The 21,158-nt window shown below is 36.8% G+C and overlaps 2 protein-coding genes across 4 annotated transcripts in view; one reads left to right on the top strand and one right to left on the bottom strand.

Moving 5' to 3' along the window:
• Positions 1–21,158, top strand: part of LOC134797105 (probable cytochrome P450 301a1, mitochondrial) — a 308,099-nt gene that overhangs the window by 133,733 nt on the left and 153,208 nt on the right. The gene's annotated exons all lie outside the window — the stretch shown is intronic.
• LOC134797103 (fasciclin-2-like) overlaps positions 5,106–21,158 on the bottom strand; it is a 67,300-nt gene continuing 51,247 nt past the window's right edge. Inside the window, exons 8-16 of one of the 2 annotated variants that reach the window (XM_063769332.1) lie at positions 18,551–18,696; positions 17,617–17,729; positions 16,766–16,913; positions 13,316–13,535; positions 12,618–12,895; positions 11,732–11,843; positions 8,427–8,592; positions 6,825–7,002; positions 5,106–6,352 (exon numbers count right to left, since the gene is read on the bottom strand). In XM_063769332.1, coding sequence (XP_063625402.1) covers positions 6,226–6,352; positions 6,825–7,002; positions 8,427–8,592; positions 11,732–11,843; positions 12,618–12,895; positions 13,316–13,535; positions 16,766–16,913; positions 17,617–17,729; positions 18,551–18,696 — 1,488 coding nt within the window. In that variant the 3' untranslated portion in view covers positions 5,106–6,225. Of the gene's footprint in view, positions 6,353–6,585; positions 7,003–8,426; positions 8,593–11,731; positions 11,844–12,617; positions 12,896–13,315; positions 13,536–16,765; positions 16,914–17,616; positions 17,730–18,550; positions 18,697–21,158 lie in introns of those variants that run through there. The other variant, XM_063769331.1, reaches the window with a different exon arrangement.

The raw sequence follows: 21,158 nt of genomic DNA, 5'->3' as shown, positions 1-21,158 counted from the left end.
AGTAATAGCAATACATTTGACGTCCCCTCCCACGCAAAAATCGGCAGACTGTTTTGTACAGTAAATGACAGTCTTGGCTTCTCCAGTTACTAAATGTTCTAAGGTCTCGACACTGATGATTGCTTTCCGCCAAGTTTACATAAGCAGCTTTGCGTCGACGTATCACAAATCATAAATGTTCAATATTACAGCCGGGAACATTTAATATCTGTGGTACAGGTGCCTCTTCTGTCCCGCAGGCAGGCGATAGCGACACGGCGCGTTTTATTAAAACTTCAACTATTCTAATATATTCTATGTAAATTTTCTGTTCGCGGTTATTGTCGGCTTTGGTTTGTGTAAAAGCTTTCTGTACCTTTTAAACATAGTTTTTTTTAAGGATGGAAGTGTTATGTACATTCGAACATATTATAGGTAGAATATCATCAGGCAGATTTATAATAGTGTCACAATGAATTTGATCGACATTCATCTCTAAAACCTGCTTTTCTTGTGTTCTGCTGTAGATAGTGCTGCTCTAATTTAGATTTTAGAATAATGTCAATATTAGGTAGGTACCTATAAGAGAGTTAAATTGTATGTTTTGTTATAAAATACTATTATTGTTCATTGTTTTATAAAAAAAAATGCTTTCTGTTTCTACCTACGAGAAATTTCGCAAAACAAATTTCCCGCAAAGAAACCTAGTAACTATTTTTCGTCTTTATAAATCTGGATTTTTAATTGCTAGTTTAAAATTATGTATTCAACAATAAGTACATCAACTAGTGACTTAGACCATCTCTTAACTAATTCCTTCCCCCAAAGTGTAATTTTCAATAACAGGTGCGTTCAACGTCGTCCCGTATTCATTACGGATTCCCGATAATACATATTTTTTTACGATAAATCCCAGGAATTCTTAATGATTAAACTCGGCCTTACAAAGTTCCTGAGGTTAATTAAATATCCATAATTATGGATATTTAACCGCAACCCGGGGACTGTAATTGTACTTAATTATACGGAAATGGAATTAGGATTTCCTAATATTTGAAAGATATGATTACAATTGTAATCTGATGAGGGGAGAGAAAATTGATAGCAGCTTTCTCAATGAGACATTGATGTAAAGAAATTATTTGATGAAGCTACGAGGAGATCGAAGATTTCATTTGTGATTTAGAATATTATATTAATAGAATATCTAACATCTACTTACCTTAATTGGAAATTTCGCTTCTCCGTTTTAATCTAACCTCCTAAGACTCAGAGTCATTTTTGCAGTTTTGAATTTGGAACCCTCTTTTATTCCATTATAGTTCAAAATTGGATTTTAATTTGTTCTTTTTAAAGGACCTCAGGACTTAGGAGGTAGTGACTTTATTTATGCATAGTTTTGTACACTTGACACACTGAATTCTGCCAGTCGTGTGGAACTGTAAAGTCGTAACAGACATTATTTTCCTGCAGCTGCACGTCTTTTCAAGGATGGAAATGCTTAATTATGCAGGATGGTGTTAAAGCCCGTGTTTTGGTGCACGGGCACGTGTTGCCTGTGAGTAAACTTCACAGGCAGCTTCCGTGACGTGGATAAAGATAAAGTTAAACAGTGTTTATGAAGTCTTACCGGGTGTACCGGGTACAACATATTTTATAGCTTGAAGTTTTTAAAATGACGTGGTTAACTGTTGTTATCCTGAAAAAATTAAAAATAACTACCAGAATTTTGCGCCCTTGGTAGGGTGCCCATCACGCAGGCAGCGTTCCCGGGCTGGATTGCTATGGCCAATCTTTATATTACAATTTCTAGCAACGAGAATGAACACCATACATATTGTAGATTAATTATTATGTAGATTAGATGATTATATTATAATCTATCTATCTATACATATAATAAAGCTGAAGACGGTCGAAAGTCTGTACATGGAAGATATTTGAAAAAAAGTTGGCTGGGGATATTTAGAATCGATAACAGAACACGTTCCAAAAGTTTTTAGAATTTTTGTCTGTTTGTCTGTTTATCTGTTTATCTGTTTGTCTGTTTATTTGAACGCGCATCACATGAAAACGGCTGAACGGATGTTGATGAAAACTTTACTAATCTGTCGAGAAAATCCCCGGCCAGGTTATAGGCTATAAAAATTCAACCCCTAAAAGGGGGGGTAGCCACAACACTCGATTGACTTAAGTTTGCCCCTGAATCTTATGGCGCTACTTAGGAAGGAGGGGCAAACTTTTTTCAAATATGTACTACCACTATTGAGAAAAATTTTCGCGCTCGCTTCGCTCGCGTTTGCTATTACTTTCTAAGATATGGCGACTGCAGCAGCATTACTCTGTTGCAACGTTACTGCTGTAGCACTGTCAATTTTCGTGATAAAATGATGTGACTGATTTCCATACTAAAAGTAAAAATCTACAACTGTCTATCAAATTGCGTTTTTATATCAAAAAATTTTCGCGCTCGCTTCGCTCGCGTTTTTAATCACTTTCTAATATATGGCGATTGCAGCAGCATTACTCTGTTGCAACGTTACTGCTGCAGCACTGTCAATTTTCGTGATAAAATGATGTGACTGATTTCCATAATAAAAGTAAAAATGTACAACTGTCTATCAAATTGCGTTTTTATATCGAAAAATTTTCGCGCTCGCTTCGCTCGCGTTTTCAATAACTTTCTAAGATATGACGACTGCAGCAGCATTACTCTGTTGCAAAGTTGCTGCTGCAGCACTGTCAATTTTCGTGATAAAATGATGTGACTGATTTCCATACTAAAAGTAAAAATGTACAACTGTCTATAAAATTGCCTATTTATATCGAAAAAATTTCGCGCTCACTTCGCTCGCGTTTACAATCTATTTCTGAGATATGGCGACTGCAGCAGCATTACTCTGTTACAACGTTACTGCTGTAGCAATGTCAATTTTCGTGATAAAATGATGTGACTGATTTCCATACTAAAAGTAAAAATGTACAACTCTGTCTATCAAATTGCGTTTTTATATATCGAAAAATTTTCGCGCTCGCTTCGCTCGCGTTTTTAATCACTTTCTAAGCTATGGCGACTGAAGCAGTATTACTCTGTTGCAACGTTACTGCTGCAGCACTGTCAATTTTCGTGATAAAATTATGTGACTGATTTCCATACTAAAAGTAAAAATGTACAACTGTCTATAAAATTGCGTTTTTATATCGAAATATTTTCGCGCTCGCTTCGCTCGCGTTTTCAATAACATTCTAACATATGTTAAGGTGACATTCGGGTGGCGACTGCAGTTGCATTAGGTACTCTGTTGCAACGTTACTGCTGCGGCACTGTTAATTGTCGTGATAAAATGATGTGATTCATTTCCATTCTCAGCTGTAATGCGGCAATGAACGTCACTCAATTAACCAAAAAATTCAATGTAATCATGATGACCCTAGGGTAGGGTTGCCAGATCGAAAGGCGCTATTATCGGGAAAAAATATAAAATTTTCGGGATTTTGGGACTTAAGTCGGGAAAAAAAAACATTCAAATTAAAGTAATTGTATTAAAAACAACGATATTTTACATTATTGACACTACGTTAGCTACGCGCTCGACGCGGGTCGCTCGCTCGCTCGTCGACAGTTTGGAACATGAAATTATTGTTTTATAACGTGAAGCTGTTTTTCGGGACAATGTTCACTTTGTCGGGAATCGGGAATACATGCTAAAAATCGGGAGAATCCCGCCAAATCCCGACCATCTGGCAAACCTACCCTAGGGAGAGGGGGCACTATGGTCTAGGGCATCAAAATATCTTAATCCGGCACTGGTCGTTTGCAGAGTCAAACGATTTGGGACTCGCATTTTATACGCATTACCATGCATTCCCGAAAAAAATCGAATCATTCCCGAAAGTCTCGCAACGCATTGAGGTTACAAGGGGCACGTGGCCTTCCTCAGGTGTCTGATGAAGACCACGGTGAGTGGCGGTCTAGCCAGGCAGGCCGCTTCGCTTTCGCTCGCGCGCGTATTCCTTAAGGGGCCCACTGATTAACAGTCCGCCGGACGGTATCGGCCTGTCAGTTAGAACAAAATTTTGACAGTTCCGAAAAACTGACAGGCCGATACCGTCCGGCGGACTGTTAATCAGTGGGCCCCTTTACGGCTTAGGTACTGTATCGTCCGATAGGTGTATATCGGACGATACAGTACCTAAGCCGCCACTACTCTGTCGTTTAAGTCACGTGTAAAATTTGAATAAGGGCGAAAAAACTATTGACTTTGGAGTGTAGTTTTATTTAGTGGTACCTAATTGTAAAATATTTTATCTGGACTACAGTCCTCTAGCAATCCATCTGTCAACTTTACTTCAAGTTCCGCCTCCAGGGGAGAGGGAGAAAAATTAGGATTAGAAATTAGCCGCTTACTGACACAGACCGAATTCCACGCGGGCGGAGTCGCGGGCACAGCTAGTTATACATATGTTAATTGAATGTTCACGTTAATTTATTTCAATATGAACAATTAATTAGCTATTTTTTTTAAGGATTTAGGTACTTACAAATAAACTTTCAATATATACATATAAGATAAGTATTTAAGTACTTTTAACAAAATTAAAAACGAATCTAAATTAAAATGTTATTTCAGAAAGTCATATCAAAATGAGAGATTATATGTCGTGACTCTTAGGGCCACTTGCACCATTCCACTAACCCGGGGTTAACCGGTTAAACTGTTTACCCGGCGTCAAATGGTAACCATGATAGCTCCAGGCTTAACCGGTTAACCCCGGGTTAGTGGGATGGTACAAGTGGCGCTTAAACGAATGCGTCTGCGAAATCTGCAATGAAATATCAAAATAACACTTTCACGTCACGTCACTTAAAAAAGGTAAAGCGATGTCAAAAGGTGAAGAAATCATATTTTCTAATCGCAGTGATTTTTACGAACACCAAAGTCAAGTTAAAATCTTTACGCAAGTAAAGTGGTCTACAGATAATCCAATTTCCATTTTACGAGGCTCGGTGGAATTCAATTTATTTCCTTTGCCTTTTGGGGATTGGAACGCAAAAATCAACTTATTTAAGTTTTTTTTTCAACGTTATGTAGTATAAAAGAAGATTTCGTAGTAAAACAACAAACTTGTTTTAATTATTTTTTATCTTTTGGTTCTTAAATGTGTCATACAATCATGTTTTGTGATTCTTCAGAACACAAATTAACTTAAATAATGGTTGTGTATGATATTGTATAGGTATTGGCACTTTGTTGTATGAAATGTGTAAGAAAAAGTATACAATATTTATTTAACTTTGGTATTACATTTACTATTTAATTGCTAAAGTGTGGTCACCGTGCACGAATAATTTCGAACTTTAACCTGTCAGTACATACTCGTACCTATCTCTGTATATCGCAAAAACTTTATTACTGCCGCACGCGACCAAAAAGGCGAGAGTATGCGACGGCAATACAATTTAGCTACGGCAATATACAGGTTGATTCTGTTATGTGTGACAAGAGGTACTGTGTCACTAAATATCATAGTGAGCAATTTATTACTATGATGCCAACCTCGAAATCGTTAAATCAGCTGTTCCACAGGAAACATCGACATAATTATAACTCTGCACGAGGTTGGTGGTTTATTAAAGGTACACTGAGGGAGTGCTTCCCCGTGATGACTCCAGGCGGCCTAACCAAGATGACGATCGCTTGCGTTTCGCCATCGAAACGCTTTGTGTCTCTCTATCACTCTTCCATATTACTGTGACAGTGACAGTTGCGTTTCGTTCGCTACGTAGCGTTAGCGATTGGCATGTTGTCTACGGGGCTTGTAGTATGTATAGTATTTAATTGTTGTAACACCAGTCCGTAAAGTCTGTCAAAGAGCAGCACCAGCTGCCCGGCTCATTAAAATCCATTCCAAAAAAAAATCTGCTGTAGTAGAGGTCAACGTACAAAATTATTCGTGCACGATATCGGTGGTTTATTAAAGCTACACTGACGAGTGTTTTCCCATGATGACGCCCATGGTCTTGTTGTACCTTCAGCTCTCTGTCGTATAAAGGATGACTCACGCTCACTCACGGGCCTTGGCCGGGCCGGAACTTACGGAGCTTCATTTTCTATGGAAAGCACCACGTGATCACCGATCAGCTGTCATAGAAAATGACATGTCGTACGGCCCGGTCTAGCGTGAGTCATCCTTAAAGGTCAATTAACGAAAATGTTCGTGCACGTTATCGGTGGTATATTAAAGCTACACGGAGGAGTGCTTCCCCGTGATGACGCCCGTGGTCTTGTTGTACACCAGTTCTCTGTGGCCACCGTTATTGGGCCGGTCATCGGCACGTTCGCCTTCTGTCACTAGCAGCCCTTTCTTGTCCCTGAAATTATGAAAAGCGTTTTTACTAAAATTCAATTTAATTCCATACATGACTAGCACAAAACACCAATCTGACATAGATGGCGTAGTACCTGGATTTTTGTTATTTATAAATGTCTGGCGGATGAAACGATCTATCAATCTGGATTTCTTTAAGTATGTATGTAATTCGTTATACTTTAAAAACTCGCGATGATCTCGGCCACTTGCAGTAGCATGTATTTTCAATCTTACCGGGAATTAATATTATCAGTTTTCTTCTTGTTCTTCCTAAAGTAGCAGCTAGCGATGATGCCCTGCTTCCTCCAGCATAGTAGGAGCAGGTCCAACACGAGAAGGCAGAGGAACGCCACCACCAATACATATACAGCACTTACCGGGAATTCATACTCGTATTATCAATTTCGACTTGTTCTTTCCAAGCATAGCAATAGCAGATCCTATATGAGCAATGTCCTAAATAACAAACTTACCGGGAATTAAGGTTGTCAGTTTTCTTCTTGTTTCTCCTAAAGTAGCAGCTCGCTATGATGCCCTGCTTCCTCCAGCATAGTAGGAGCAGGTCCAATACGAGAAGACAGAGGAACACCGCCACCACCGATATGCCGATGACGGCGCCCGCTGATAGTAGGCCTTCGCCGAATATTTTCGCTAGAAACAGGTGTAGTAGTAATAGTAATCAGTTTATTGTATACAACACAGTTTTACAAAAATAAATTACAGTAATGGAAGTACAAAGGCGAGCTTATCCCTATAAGGGATCTCTTCCAGCTAACCTTCGAGTAGATGAGAGGAAAACTCCAGTCAGATCAGATAGACAGGACAGGGGAGATAGGTGTTTATTGTTAAAAGGTTTGTTCATGAAATATTTTAACGTATTTGTTTAATCTAGACTAGAAATCGCAGATGGATATGGACACCTAGGCGAGATCATACTATGGGCCTATTTCTCGTACGTTACAAGTCTTGTAATACAAGTGTGTATCTATGGAAACGCTTGTATTTCAATATTTTTTACAAGTTTCCGTTTCACGTAAATGTATAATTGTTACAAGAGCGGGGATAAAAGAGTTTTCACAAGTGTTGTTGTTTCACAAGTTGACAAACACTAGTAGATATTATATACTAAAATAGTAATTTCGTTTCTCAAAAGCAGTACTTTATACTTGTAGCTTGTGACTTATCACGAAATAATGAGGAGTCTCTATAAACTGCTAATATGCGTTTTTGGTAAAAATCGATTAATAAATAAATGAAGCTATTGCATTTTTAAGATCTCAAACGTGTAAGTTTTGAATGCACTTCGTTAAAATCAGTAATATTATTTAAATTTAGCTTTTATTCTCCAAAAAAAAACTGTAAACTCATTCCTATGAAATTATTATAATTGGGAAAGAACCAGTAAATGACCAATAACATAATAATTTTGTAACGAATTCACCCGTATTATAAAAAAAAACTGACCCACCCTGAAGCTTGTAAACATTCATAGAGTGACTGACGAAACTGAGTTTGATTTTACACTTGTAATTGATAATTTTGAGAAACGCTTTTCATTACTACTTGTATTATTATACGCTTGTATATTCCGAAAACACAAGTCAGCCATTTTATTTTCCTCTTATTAAGATTATGATGCATAACAGTGACATTGACATTAAGATAACATTTATAATGGCCATTGCATTTCCTTTTTGCATAGTAAACAAACCTATTTTCTAACTTTAGACAGCCGCCTTGTAGCACTTGTAGTAATCATTCCTACGAGAAACAGAATTAAAACACACTTGTACAATGAAATTTTAAATGTAAGCTTGTAGACTTGTGAACTTGTAACGTACGAGAAATAGGCCCCGGTGTTCAAAAGGTACTTTGACACTAGGCTGAGTAGAAATCTTATCAGTGACGTTATAAAGTGTTTTTGTTAAGATTTTATTGTTTAAACGTGCTGAATTAAAGCTACAAAATACACTAGTCATTTGTAAAAAGGATTGGAATTTAATGTGGAACAATTTAGGTTTTTTTTTCTTTTTTTTTTTATAAATTAGATAGGGTAATAGGGTAATTAATTTTACCTGGCGTCCTTATCTCCTTATACGTGTAATCCGAGTAGCCTTGAGAGTTGTGTGCACTTATTCCGAACTTGTATTTAGCGTTCCTCTCCAACTTTTCTAGTGGGAACGTGGTTTCTGACACATTGTCTTTTTGGCAGAGCGTGTGGTTGACAGTTTCGCCGACAAACTGAAACATTGTAGTAGATTGTTAACCAAGGGATGAAAGGCACTTATTTTTGCCGAGGTAGTTTGGTATAGTTTGGCCAATAGTCCGAGGCTGAAATTATGCCTTTCACCCGAGTTAAGGCCTGTGCACACCGGCTGCGTGTGCGTGACGTGCACGTGTGCGTGCGGCGTTGTAGTATACAGGACCTTACGAGAGACGGAACACCGCTTGCGTGACGTGTGCGTGTGCGGCTCCAACATTTTAGCGAACGCGCACGTGCACGTCATGCACACGCAAGCCGGTGTGCACAGGCCTTTAAACACTCTACTTTTCATTTCAAATACGAGGAAAGTAAAATACATGTGTTTTTTTATGACTAAGTATAATTTTTGAGGGTACTTTCAATTAACCATTTAGGTAAAAGTATCGTTATTTATGGAATGGGGAGTTAAATATCAGAACAGAAATTGTATAGCCAATCCATTTAAAACCAAATTTCAATTGCTTATTGCAATTATAAATCCACTAATCCATTTTGCGACAAACGTAGTGTGGTGTGGTACCTAGTGTATTTTAAAGAAACTTTGAAAAATAAACGAATGCATATCTCCACAACGAACCATTCGACAATGACCTATGACTTTTCTCATTCACACATATAATAAATAAAAAACCGGCCAAGTGCGAGTCGGACTCGCGTTTCAAGGGTTCCGTACATTAAGTCCAACTCACGCTTGACTGCACATTTCTAATAGGTTTTCCTGTTATCTCTTCTTCTCTTCTTTATATTTAAGAGCTGTGCTCTTGTCGGTGGAGCAATCTCCAACTCGTCCGGTCCTCTGCCAACTCCTTAACCTTCTGGTATGACACGACCTGAACCTTTTCTTTTATTTGGTTGAAATAATTTATTCTCGGTTCCTGTTATCTATAGGTAAAGAACTATTTTGTGTATTTTTTTTATAATTTTAGACCCAGTAGTTTCGGAGATAAAGGGAGGGGGGATGGTCATTTTTTGGCAATTTTCTTAAATAACTTCTAACCTACCTATGTATTTTAAAATTATAAAAAAATTCTCAAGATGAGCTCTTTTATTTGATATGTAACACGATATAGTTTGAGAAACTTTATTTTTTTACTTTCTCATTTACCCCCCAAAGCGCCTCCATGTTTAAAATTTATTTGTTTACGTTACATGTCCATCTTTGGGTCACTAATTTACATATGTGTACCAAATTTCAACTTAATTGGTCCAGTAGTTTCCGAGAAAATAGGCTGTGACAGACGGACAGACAGACAGACGCACGAGTGATTCTATAAGGGTTCCGTTTATTCCTTTTGAGGTACGGAACCCTAAAAAAGCCCATTTACTCGTATTCCATAACCAAGTCACATCAAGTTATAGGTAAACGAAAAAAAAATACAGTTATAATTTTAAACTAATTAACTGACATAAAATAATTAATTCGATCTATTTAAAACTAAGTAGGTTTGGTCTAGGCCTCCTCTAAATCATGCCATTTCGCTCTGTCTTGAGCTACTTCCTGCCAGTTAATTACTTTTCAAACATACCACAGCTTATTACGTCTTACCTAATATAATTATCTAATAACTAACTAAACATTTGTATAGCCACGCCGCTAGCCACGCCGCTAATAACGCGTGACTACACCTTAATTAATTGGGTGTCTGTTAATTGTTTACACTGGCAACATGACATAATACAGCAGCCCCACGGCACTTCTGAGGTCAATCTAATGAAGGTCAATTGTTTCAGATACCTACTTGTATATATGTAAGACGGATTTACCCAATTTCATGAACTGTTAAATTTAATGTGCATGGGTATTGCGTAAGGATATGGGCCATTGAATATTATGGAATATGAGTTGGAGTTGGACCATAAACTTATGGTCAATTTATGTCGAATGATATAAATTAATCCTCGCTTAAAGTACTTTCGGCGCCATTAGGAAATTGTATGACATATAAATGTGTGTATTGAACGGTGATTGTTTGTTTAATGTGGGTGCACATATTTTCATAAGTATAGTATCATATTTTATTCTTACGTACTTACTTAGACTTAGCAATTAAGAAGCACATGCATCTAACACGTATTTTTAAATGTTTTGCATAAATTTTCGTCGTTGCGCTTGTAAATTTCGCTTGTACCTAGTATAGTTTAAAAGTTTTGACAATAGTGTCATAACCTCCTAAGGCCATACAAATGAAAAATCCAAAATTAGCCACTGAAATTTGAACTCATAAAGTATGAAATAGAGTTGATTTTGCGTTATCGGAAAATTGAACGAAACAAAGCAAAAGCCACTCTGTTCCAGTTGAATAGGATTTAAATTTCATCGAAATAAGGAGGTACTACAGGTAGGACCTTGGGCCTTAGGAGGATAGTGGAATTTAGAAGTGTCTCGACGTTATCATTGATTGAGGCAGACAAACACCGATAATGTGCAAAAATAAGTATGTATATGTTTACACAAGACATAGTTTTTCCTAAAGAACGGTATGGTTTTCAGTAGGTATGTGTAATAGTGGTAACACATTATCGCACCGCACCGCGACCTTGGTGCGTCGCACCCATAAGTGAGATCGAGAAAGAGATATCTGTTTCTCGCTCTCACTTATGTGTGCGACGCACCAAGGTCGCGGTACGGTGCGATAGTGTGTTACCACTTTAAAATATGCAGCTGTAATGCTCAGCCAAGGTATGGTTGGACCGGACCGATACAGTGTTGTGAGAGTGTGTGACCGATACGATGCTTGTTTTATATGTATAAATAATCTTAATTTAATATATAGTCGTTATGTTGTATCTTCTTGCTGTGTAACTTTTTTCTTATTTAACTATTTGTTTACTGTATGTTATTTTTATGTATTTTTCTTCTTGTCTGTTACCTTCCGTGATTTTTCTCACTTGATGGTCTCATCGGTTGATCCGCGCTGGAAGCCACCAACAACATGCTGAGATGGGGCAATTTCGTGGCATTTTAATCTTATTTTGTGTTTTCTTTTATATTATGTACTGTCTCGTGTTTGTGCTTACGAATAAATTCTATTTTATTCTAAAAATACCATCAAATCCCGATCCCCAATAACTATTTGACCGTTCCATATTAGCGTTGACGATCGAATAAGCACTCACCGGGCAGAACTCGACGCTGTAATGGTCGATGGGCTCCCCGTTAGGCTCGGGCGCCTTCCACCTGAGCTTGCCTTGATTGCCCCACACTTCTGTGGGCGGTTCAGGAGCGGACCTGAGGCATTTCGATATTGCTATAAGAAAAGGTAGGTTAACAAGAAATAGGGTAAATTTACTTTGATTGAATGATTGACCATCCGCCGATGTATACCGTAAAATGGGGTGAGTTGGGACAAAAATGAAGTACAAACCTCAATAAAAGTTGATTTTTATACACTTTGATTTATATACTTGAAAAATGTTCCGGTAGTATGAACTTTAGTTTTTCAATGATAATCTGTCGTTTAATTTCATAGATTCAACGATAAACACAAAATAGTAGGAAATCCCAGCTCACCCCGTAGTCGGGGTTAGGGGGGATAGGAATTGAATGAGATGGGACGGTTGCTAGAATTGACACAATATTAAAATAGCTTGGCTTCTCAAGATAATAAAGTTACGTAACAATGTGATAACTCTGGTCTAAAAATACCATCCCACTCCCCTACCATCCCTCCTCACCCCATTCATAACCCAACTGCCCTCGTAATCCCTACTCACCCCATTTTACGGTAGTCGTACATCATTCATTTAATACAACTAGGCACATAACCTTAGGATAAAATAATATTATGAATTGCATTTATCGGGTGGGTTAGAATGGAAATAAGAAATTGGGGGAAGTGCTATGATATTTTTTCAGAAATCTGTTTTTGGCGGTGTACTACGTGTGCAGTTGTCCAAAATTATAAAAAATTCGTCACATTATTAAAAACAACGTTGCCTATTTTGTCACAACTCCTTCATTCAACAGAGCACAAGCAAACTTATTCATTAAACAAATCCTTACGATTCAGGTGTCACGAATTCAAACGGCTCCGACCACTCGCCATCACCAACCGCATTTTGGGCTGCAAACTTAATCGAATACGTCCTATTGGGCTTCAGCCGGTCTATTGTAAAGTTCCTTTCCACGCCGCAATAGCTTATGTTATGGTGGCTGGTGATGGCATAGTTCTCAACTAGGTCGTATTCTGCGACGTAGCCGCGTACGGGGGCGTTGTCTGCGGCGTCCGGGCCTTGGATTTGGAATGTTACGGACGTTGCTGTCATGGTTATGATTGTTTTCTGTGAGAAAAATGATATTGTAATTAATCACACAATTGTAGCAGGCGCCAATAATAGATTATACTCAATGCAACTTTAAATGGGCTCACAAAATTTAAATGCTTTCGCCGGACGAAATCAGCCTGTCAGTTAATCGCAAAAGGTGACAGTTCCGAAAAACTGACAGGCTGATATCGTCCGGCGAACTAGTAATCTGTGGGCCCCTTAAGGCAGAGTCTGTAGGTTTTACATTTTTTACGACTCTTGAAGTTTAAGGTGTATTATAATATGAATATTGTAACCCGTACATTTTATTAAATTGTTGAAAAGGCCTTAATGTCCGCCTCCCTATAAATGTCTGAAGCTCCACGTACGGGAAAAATGGACTTAATAAAAGCAATAACAATATTTTAGGCATAATAATTATAAGTACATACTTACATTTTTGATAGCCGTCGGTTTAAACGCTTCTCTCAAGTATATTCTCTTCGTAGTATTTCCATAAGGATTGACAGCTGTGCACTCGTACTCTCCATACTTATTAGCGTCAATTTGCAAGGCTAAGTATTGTTCTGTACTGCCATCATTTAGTTCTTGAAGTATTTTATTAACTTGATCGTGTTCTGCTGTAGTCGTTTCGCGACTTTCACTTCCAAGGAACCTGATAAAAGTTGTAAGAATTTTAAATGAACTGAATGGGTAGCAAAGTTAGCTGTTGGCAACTCTAGATACAGAATAGGCGTGTTGCAAGTAACAAAGAATCATGGAAATAATGATTTCAACGAAACATATATGTTAATATGATTCTAAAAAATGGCCCAAGCTCAGTATAAACTGAAGGATTATTAATATATTCAATAAAATAAAAGTGCAAAATTCTCCAATCGGCCATTTTTACTGAAACGCCAATCAGAAACGTTCTAAACAGTGACGTCATCAATCCATAACATATTTCTTAGAGCAACATAGACAACCTCATTGACCGAAATCTATACGTGGGCACCAAAGAGTTCGAAAGGTGCAAAAAAAATGTTATTTCGCCACTAAACATTTATTACGTCCAAAAAATATTATTACACGATATAAAGTAGATATCTATTTGTTATTATTTAAATAAAATGCTAAATTATACGATATTTCAACAATAAACTTTTTTAATTATTTGGCTGAATGGAACTATCATTGCCATGTTGGCTGTCGTAACTAGAAAAAATGAAAAATTAAAAAGTAAAACCGGCGTTCGGTGATTTTCACTCAAAATTTACATGTAGTATCTAAATAATTCATCTTAAACTGCAACCGTGTGAGAGTTTTTGTGTAAAATGAGTTATTGTGATAAATTTTTGTAATGTATTTATCATCCCTAATCGTAATATATGGTGCTGAATTAACAATATCATTCGGATTCAAGGGAAATTCGTAACTGTAAGTATGTAAACAATATCTACCACCCTACCACCAACTAAATGATGACGTCACAAATGGCATGCGAGGCGTTTTCGCGCGAAGATACAAGATACAAGATATTTATTCATAAACAATGTCAATTGTGTTTGAATACATACATAAGTCAAAAGTACAATTTAAATTAAACTAATAATAACATTAACACAATAACAACATAATAAAAATAAAAGGAATGAATTTGTAATTTCAAAAATCGTCAATATCATATAAACATTTGTCAAGCAAGTATTTTTTTAACCTATGACTAACGAGTCCCTTTAGCTCAATTGGCATTTTGTTAAATAGTCGCACGGCTTGAACTCTGGTAGTATGCTCTACCACCACAAGATGGGGTGTAATAATGGGAGTAATGTTTTTAGTCCTGGTTTTTAGTCTTAAAGCCATTTGCTCATCAGATTCGAAGCGATATCTATGCTTGATTGCATCCGTCAACAGGACTAAAATATAAAGAGCGGGTACTGTTAATATCTCCAAGTTTTTAAAATGCTCTCTACAGCTATCCCATTGTGGAATTCGAACCATAGTTCGTATTGCTCTTTTTTGTGAGACAAAAGCACGTTGAATGTTATATTTATAACTATTGCCCCAAAGCTTAATGCTGTATCTTAACTTAGATTCGACAAGGGCAAAGTAAACCATCTTCAGTTGCTCCAGTGTCAGTTCATCCCTTAAGCAGCGAAGAGCATAACAAGCTGAGCCGAGTGAACTTTCGATTTCACTTAATTCTTCTTTCCAGTTTAAAAGGACGTCAATATGCACACCAAGCATTTTAGTTACTTCTACGTTCTGAATTTTTTCGCAATCTAAGTATATATCTAATAAATCTTTGTTATTTGTAGTTGTCTTGAAGAGTATGGCTAGAGTTTTACTACTGTTTAGCTTGAGATGATTTACAGAGAGCCACTTGTGACAAGCATCTATCGCAATGTTTGCCTTACCATTTAGGTCTTTAATTTCCTTTCCCGATAAAATTAGACTTGTGTCGTCAGCAAAAATTACAACATTCACATCACTTACTACGCTTTGCAGATAATCAATAAAGTCATTAAGATAAATTATAAAAAATATTGGACCAAGTATAGAACCCTGAGGAACGCCTTGCCTTATAGTGGTAAACTTAGATCTGTACACCTTTTCCATAGCTCTGTCGTCTATCTCCTTTATTTCTATGAATTGCTTGCGGTTACTTAAGTATGATTTCATCAAACTTAGAGCATTCCCTTTGACACCGTAAAACTCAAGCTTTTTTATTAGTATTTCATGGCTGATTGTATCAAAGGCAGACTTCAGGTCGAGAAAGATGCCTGCTACTTTTAATTTTTGGTTTAATGCAAGTGTTATGTCGTGTATAATGGTGTCGATGGCCTCTGATGTCCCAATTCCCCGTTGATATGCGAATTGTCTTTGATTTAGAATCCCCTTTGAAGAAAAGTGTCTCACTAACCTCGCTTTAATTATCTTTTCAAATATCTTCGATAAAATCGGAAGTAAAGATATTGGTCTGTAGTTTCTGGCGTCGGTCTTTAAACCTTTTTTGAATATTGGTAATATTTTTGCGATTTTGAGTTGATCAGGAAAAATCCCTTCATCAAAACATTTATTATAAAAGGAAGATAATGGCTCTGCAAGAATGGAGATATTGCTTTTGATTATGCTGATTGGAATATCGTCAAAACCACAAGATGCTTTATTTTCCATTAAATTTACTATTTTCACTATTTCAGATGGTGTAGTTGCCCAGTATTCCATATCACACTGTACTCGTCTTGCATTAGATTCGAGAAAACCAACTGCCTGTGGTGTACTATTTGTGGCGTTTAAAGCATTGCATTGACTCGAAAATTTTTCAGAAAAAATTTGAGCAGCATTGAGTACTTTTCTATTACCTACAACTAGAGTTATTTTCTCTTTCGAAGCTACTTTCTTTTTATTCCTATATTTATTTACAGTTTGCCAAATTGCTTTTGTCGAATTTTTTGCTTTCTCTATAATATAAGTTTAAACTAGCTATAATAAAATGCAATTATCTATGTTAAATCTTATGAGTATAACTGAAATATAGTGTTTTTCGGAACTAATACAAGTGTACCGACGATATTAAAAGGGTTTTCAAAATTTGTCATCAGGCCTATTCATTATACTATATTGCGCAGCGAACAATTTCGCTTTTTGTAAGTGTACCTACATGCAGCAATACTATTTGCTTGTTATATACATATATACTTTCTACTTTCTTGAGGATAATTCTAAATTGTATAATATTGTCACTCTCTCAGTATTGTATGTATTAAAGTTTTCGATAAGAAGTTTTTTATGATTAAGTTTTAGGGAATTCCTATGAAACCATATACTTCATAATTTTTTTAAGCTTAATATTGTGACCTGAGTAAAGCTGTCTACCAATTAGTTACTTGAATATCATACTTCCATACTATTGCGGACGGCGGGTTGCTTGCGTGGACGCAGCTCATGTTGACCGTGTGGTTGTGCCAGCCCCAAATGGTCTCGTTTTGAACGGGGAAATATGGCGCGTACAGGACGGTCAAGTACATTTCCTGCGTAACGTTGTTCACTGCAAAAAGAAAAAAAGACTAGCATCTTCTGGGGACAGGCTCAGACTATACAGCATTGTAGTATATATTTTGCTACAAATATAAATAAATATCTACTTCTTATTTTAAAGAAATTAGATAGCCTCATTCTAATTTTTTCTTGAAGTTTGTTAAAAAACCGGCCAAGTACGACTCGGACTCGCGCACAAAGGGTTCCATACCATTACGCAAAAAACGGCAAAAAAATCACGTTTATTGTATGGGAGCCCTACTTAAATATTTATTACTAGCTGTGCCCGCGGCTCCGCCCGCGTGGAATTCGGTCTGTGTCAGTAAGCGGCTAATTTCTAATCCTAATTTCTCTCCTTCTCGCCTGGAGGCGGAACTTGAAGTAAAGTTGACAGATGGATATGCTAGAGGACTGTAGTCCAGATAAAATATTTTACAATTAGGTACCACTAAATAAAACTACACTCCAAAATGTCAATATATGTCAATAGCCATGGCCAACCTCGACGCTTGGTCGGGGTTCGGACACGCGAAGTAGATGCATTTGCGTCATCTATAGTATATTCCAATAGTCATTTGTTTCATCATTCGATCGTTCTGGCCAAAGTTCTGGCCAATGTTTAGTTTAAGTTCAAAGTTTAGTTTTTTAAGGGTATTTCCGACATAAAATAAAAATGCGGAAAAAAGCCTTTTAAGAAACAAAAGCCAACCAACCTGCATTAGCTGCACTGCATCTGAAGATGCCCTCACATGGTCTGGAGACGTTCATAATTGTCAAATATAGCTCCGACGTGTCCGGTGTCGGGTGCATGATGGCTGTTGATACCCTGTTTTAGAAAAAAATAAATTATGGAAACTTGATAGAGTTAGATCAAGAAAAGTCTGCAGTGATTTTGATAGCCCAAGCAGTGCAAGTGTCACTTATACGTCATAATTTCATAGAAGTTTGACTTTTAAAATAACACTCGCACTGCATATGCTATCAAAATCGCTGCAGACTTTTCTTGGTCTAACTCTAATCAAGTGGTAAGGAGTTTCCCAACCGGAGTTCGCGAGTTCCAATTCCAACCCCGGTATAAAAATGTCATATATTTACTGTTACTCTTTGGTGAAAGAAAACATTCAAATAGTGCTTAATATCATATACCTAATATTGACAAAGTGCCGGCCTTGCAAATTTCCGGCATAAACTGGCTAACTATAAACTCCTCATAGATCTCAGTTTAATTCGTTATCTTCAATCGTCACTAAGCAGTTATACATAATTATAAGCTTATTATCCTACAGCTCTGTAAAATTTAATTCTCCTCCCCTGTTTAAGTAATGATGTAGACGTAGACAGTTCCATCTCTACAATCATTCATGCGATAATTTTATTTCATTTAATTTCTATGTTAATTTAAAATTATACATTATATTGTTGTTCAATTACCAACTAAGGAAGAGCGGTGCCTCTTAACACAGGTATTTGTTACTTAAAAAGAGGCGCCAACATTTACAACTGTATAAGTAATTCTTAAACTGAATAAACATTTTTTTCATTTTTTCATTTTCATTCATAAAGTGGTTTAGTTCATTCCACCTCGGATTTGAGCGTAGGTGTTACATTGGCTACTGAGATACTAATAGATCTACAGAAAAACTACACCTTTGATCTGTCTCCAATCCGTCCAGACTGGTCTCTATAATGAGTTCAGGGGCAGGCACTCCGGTAGCCTTGCAGGCGATCTGTGCTGCGTTGCCTTCCACGACGGTCACGTTCTCCAGGGACGTTATTACTGGCGGCACTTTGACCTAGTAAAATACATACAATATAATACATATTTGTAGAAATTAAAAAATCTTTGACTAGGAAAAGCTCTTCATCGGGGCTTACTATGTGAATTTACTCATAGTTAATGGTGATATTTTAATTAAAATAATTTAAAAGATAAAAAATCCTGTAGTAGAAAATTTCGTAAGTTTTATATAAATAGAGACCGGACTTATGGTGGTATCTTCAGAGCTAAGTATTTCACACATCTGACTCAAATAGTACAGTAGAATCCGCTTACAATGACATCGAAGGGAAATGACAAACACGTCATACTAAGCGGATGTCATATAAAACATAGTAGACATAGTAGTACAACTTCTTATTTTTGTTATGTTTTCCAAATTAATCTCAAATTCCTTTGTGAGAAATGAGTTTTATTAAACTTGTAACAAATATCAACTTGTCACTGAGAATCAAAACTAAAATACCTTACACGCCACGAACGCACCAAACGTCCTCGCAGGGAAAGACGTGGTGACGGCCAGGAAAACCAGCGAATGGGTCAGTATAACCGGACATAATTTCATGGAAATAGGATTTTTAGGTCATAGTAAGCGATTTGTCACTATAAGCGAAGTCATCTTATCCGAATTTGTCACAAAGAATTTTATATGAAAACCAAACTTCGCACACTAATTGCGTCATAGTAAGCGGTTGGTCAGTATAAGCGGAGTCATAATAAACGGATTCTACTGTATTGATATTTTGAGGGCATCAAATAGTATTGATATTTTTAGTGCATCAAATAGTATTGATATTTTGATATTTTTCTTCAGGGGATTCTTAAGTACATCGGATCTTTATGTGAACTTTTAGAAACGCATTGTGGGTGTGAATGGTGGATGAAGGACGGGGTAGTGGATATTCATGGACCCATTAAGTCTATATGGTAAAGAAGGCCTGCGGGCTTAGCAAGGTTGTACGACAAGGTAGTTATCACGCAATAGGTGTGGATAAAACGGCCGTTATCGTCGGTTTTATCATCCATACTATGGTTGCAGACGATATATGGAGTTATCCACATTTGACAGCGGTAGATGGTAGAAGACAATTTGCATAACATGGTCGTTGGATAAGATGTGGATAATTTGACAGATTGTCCCATTTTGACAGTTCAACTTAGTTAATTTTAACTACGTGCTTCTTAGATGACGATAAGCCTTGTCGTGAAAGCAAAAGTAGTGAATAATCATATTTTAAGGTATAAATTACAGGTAAATATCAGTTTTTCTATGATTATATTGAGAGTTATTAGTTACAATGTTCCGCTGTATATAATATTGTCAATATTTTCTTCGCAGGGAAGTCAAATTTTATTATTCCTACTCGCGGCTGCTGTTGAAGAAAAATATCGTAAACAGCTTTAAGAAACACTTGCAGCCCATTTGATATGACGGACGAAGAGTTTCGGCATATTTACAGAGTGCGTAAGGAGTGTGCAGTGCATTTACTTATGTGCCGAATTTAACGCCGAGCTTCAAAACGGTGATGGGTTACCTACCAAAACATCTCAAAGGTAAAGCTATAAAATTGCAGTGTTTCTTATAAAGTTAATATGTATTCTATGCATAGACCCTATTATATTTGAAATCATTGATTCTATGTAAAACAGACGTCTTAATGACAATGCTACTAAACTCTTCAATACTAGGTACCGGCCTCATTATTATATGTAAAAGTTAGTATGTTAAGATATCTGTTGTACAATCTCTTACTTATGCTACTAACCTACTAACAGAGGTTACTTAAGCTACTATTTACTTCAACATTCATATCCTAACCTCCAGGGGGAAAATCTACTTGACAAAATTAGATTTACAGTACCGGTCAGTAACATATCACCTTTGTGTGTTTTTGTATGAACTTGTAGTAGGTTAGTTTGTAGATTTCATATTTTACTAGTCATTTTATATAAATATGCATGTTTTTCTAGAGATGAGACCTAGCTAGATTGATTTTTCGCCCCCGAAAACCCCCATATAGCAAATTTCATCGAAATCGTTGGAGCCGTTTCCGATATCCCCGAAATATATATACATATAAATAAATAAATATACAAGAATTGCTCGTTTAAAGGTATAAGATATTATGAATACTGAAATACTGTGAACTACAATAAGAGACTCAGCATATTACTAAAAAAGCTCTTTAAAAATAATGAAGTTGACCATACATTAAAACAAAAAACCTCTATGAAAAAATCATTACATAGACCAATTTTTCTCATCACTGGACAAGGAATACTACTAAACTACCTAAAGCTGTGGAAGTCACTCACAAATATAAAAAAAAGTTATACCGTAAAAGCATGGAGGTGATATATTATTGGCCGGTACTGTAATTAGGTACTTATTTGATTTAGGTTCTAACAGTATACACCACACCAGCAGCACACCTACACCAGCAGCAGCGGCAGCTGCTGCTGGTGTGTAACAGTTAC

This window comes from Cydia splendana, chromosome 14, assembly GCF_910591565.1.
Source record: "Cydia splendana chromosome 14, ilCydSple1.2, whole genome shotgun sequence".
Classification (NCBI taxonomy): Eukaryota; Metazoa; Arthropoda; class Insecta; order Lepidoptera; family Tortricidae; genus Cydia; species Cydia splendana.
This window is presented reverse-complemented; position numbering and strand designations above follow the sequence as displayed.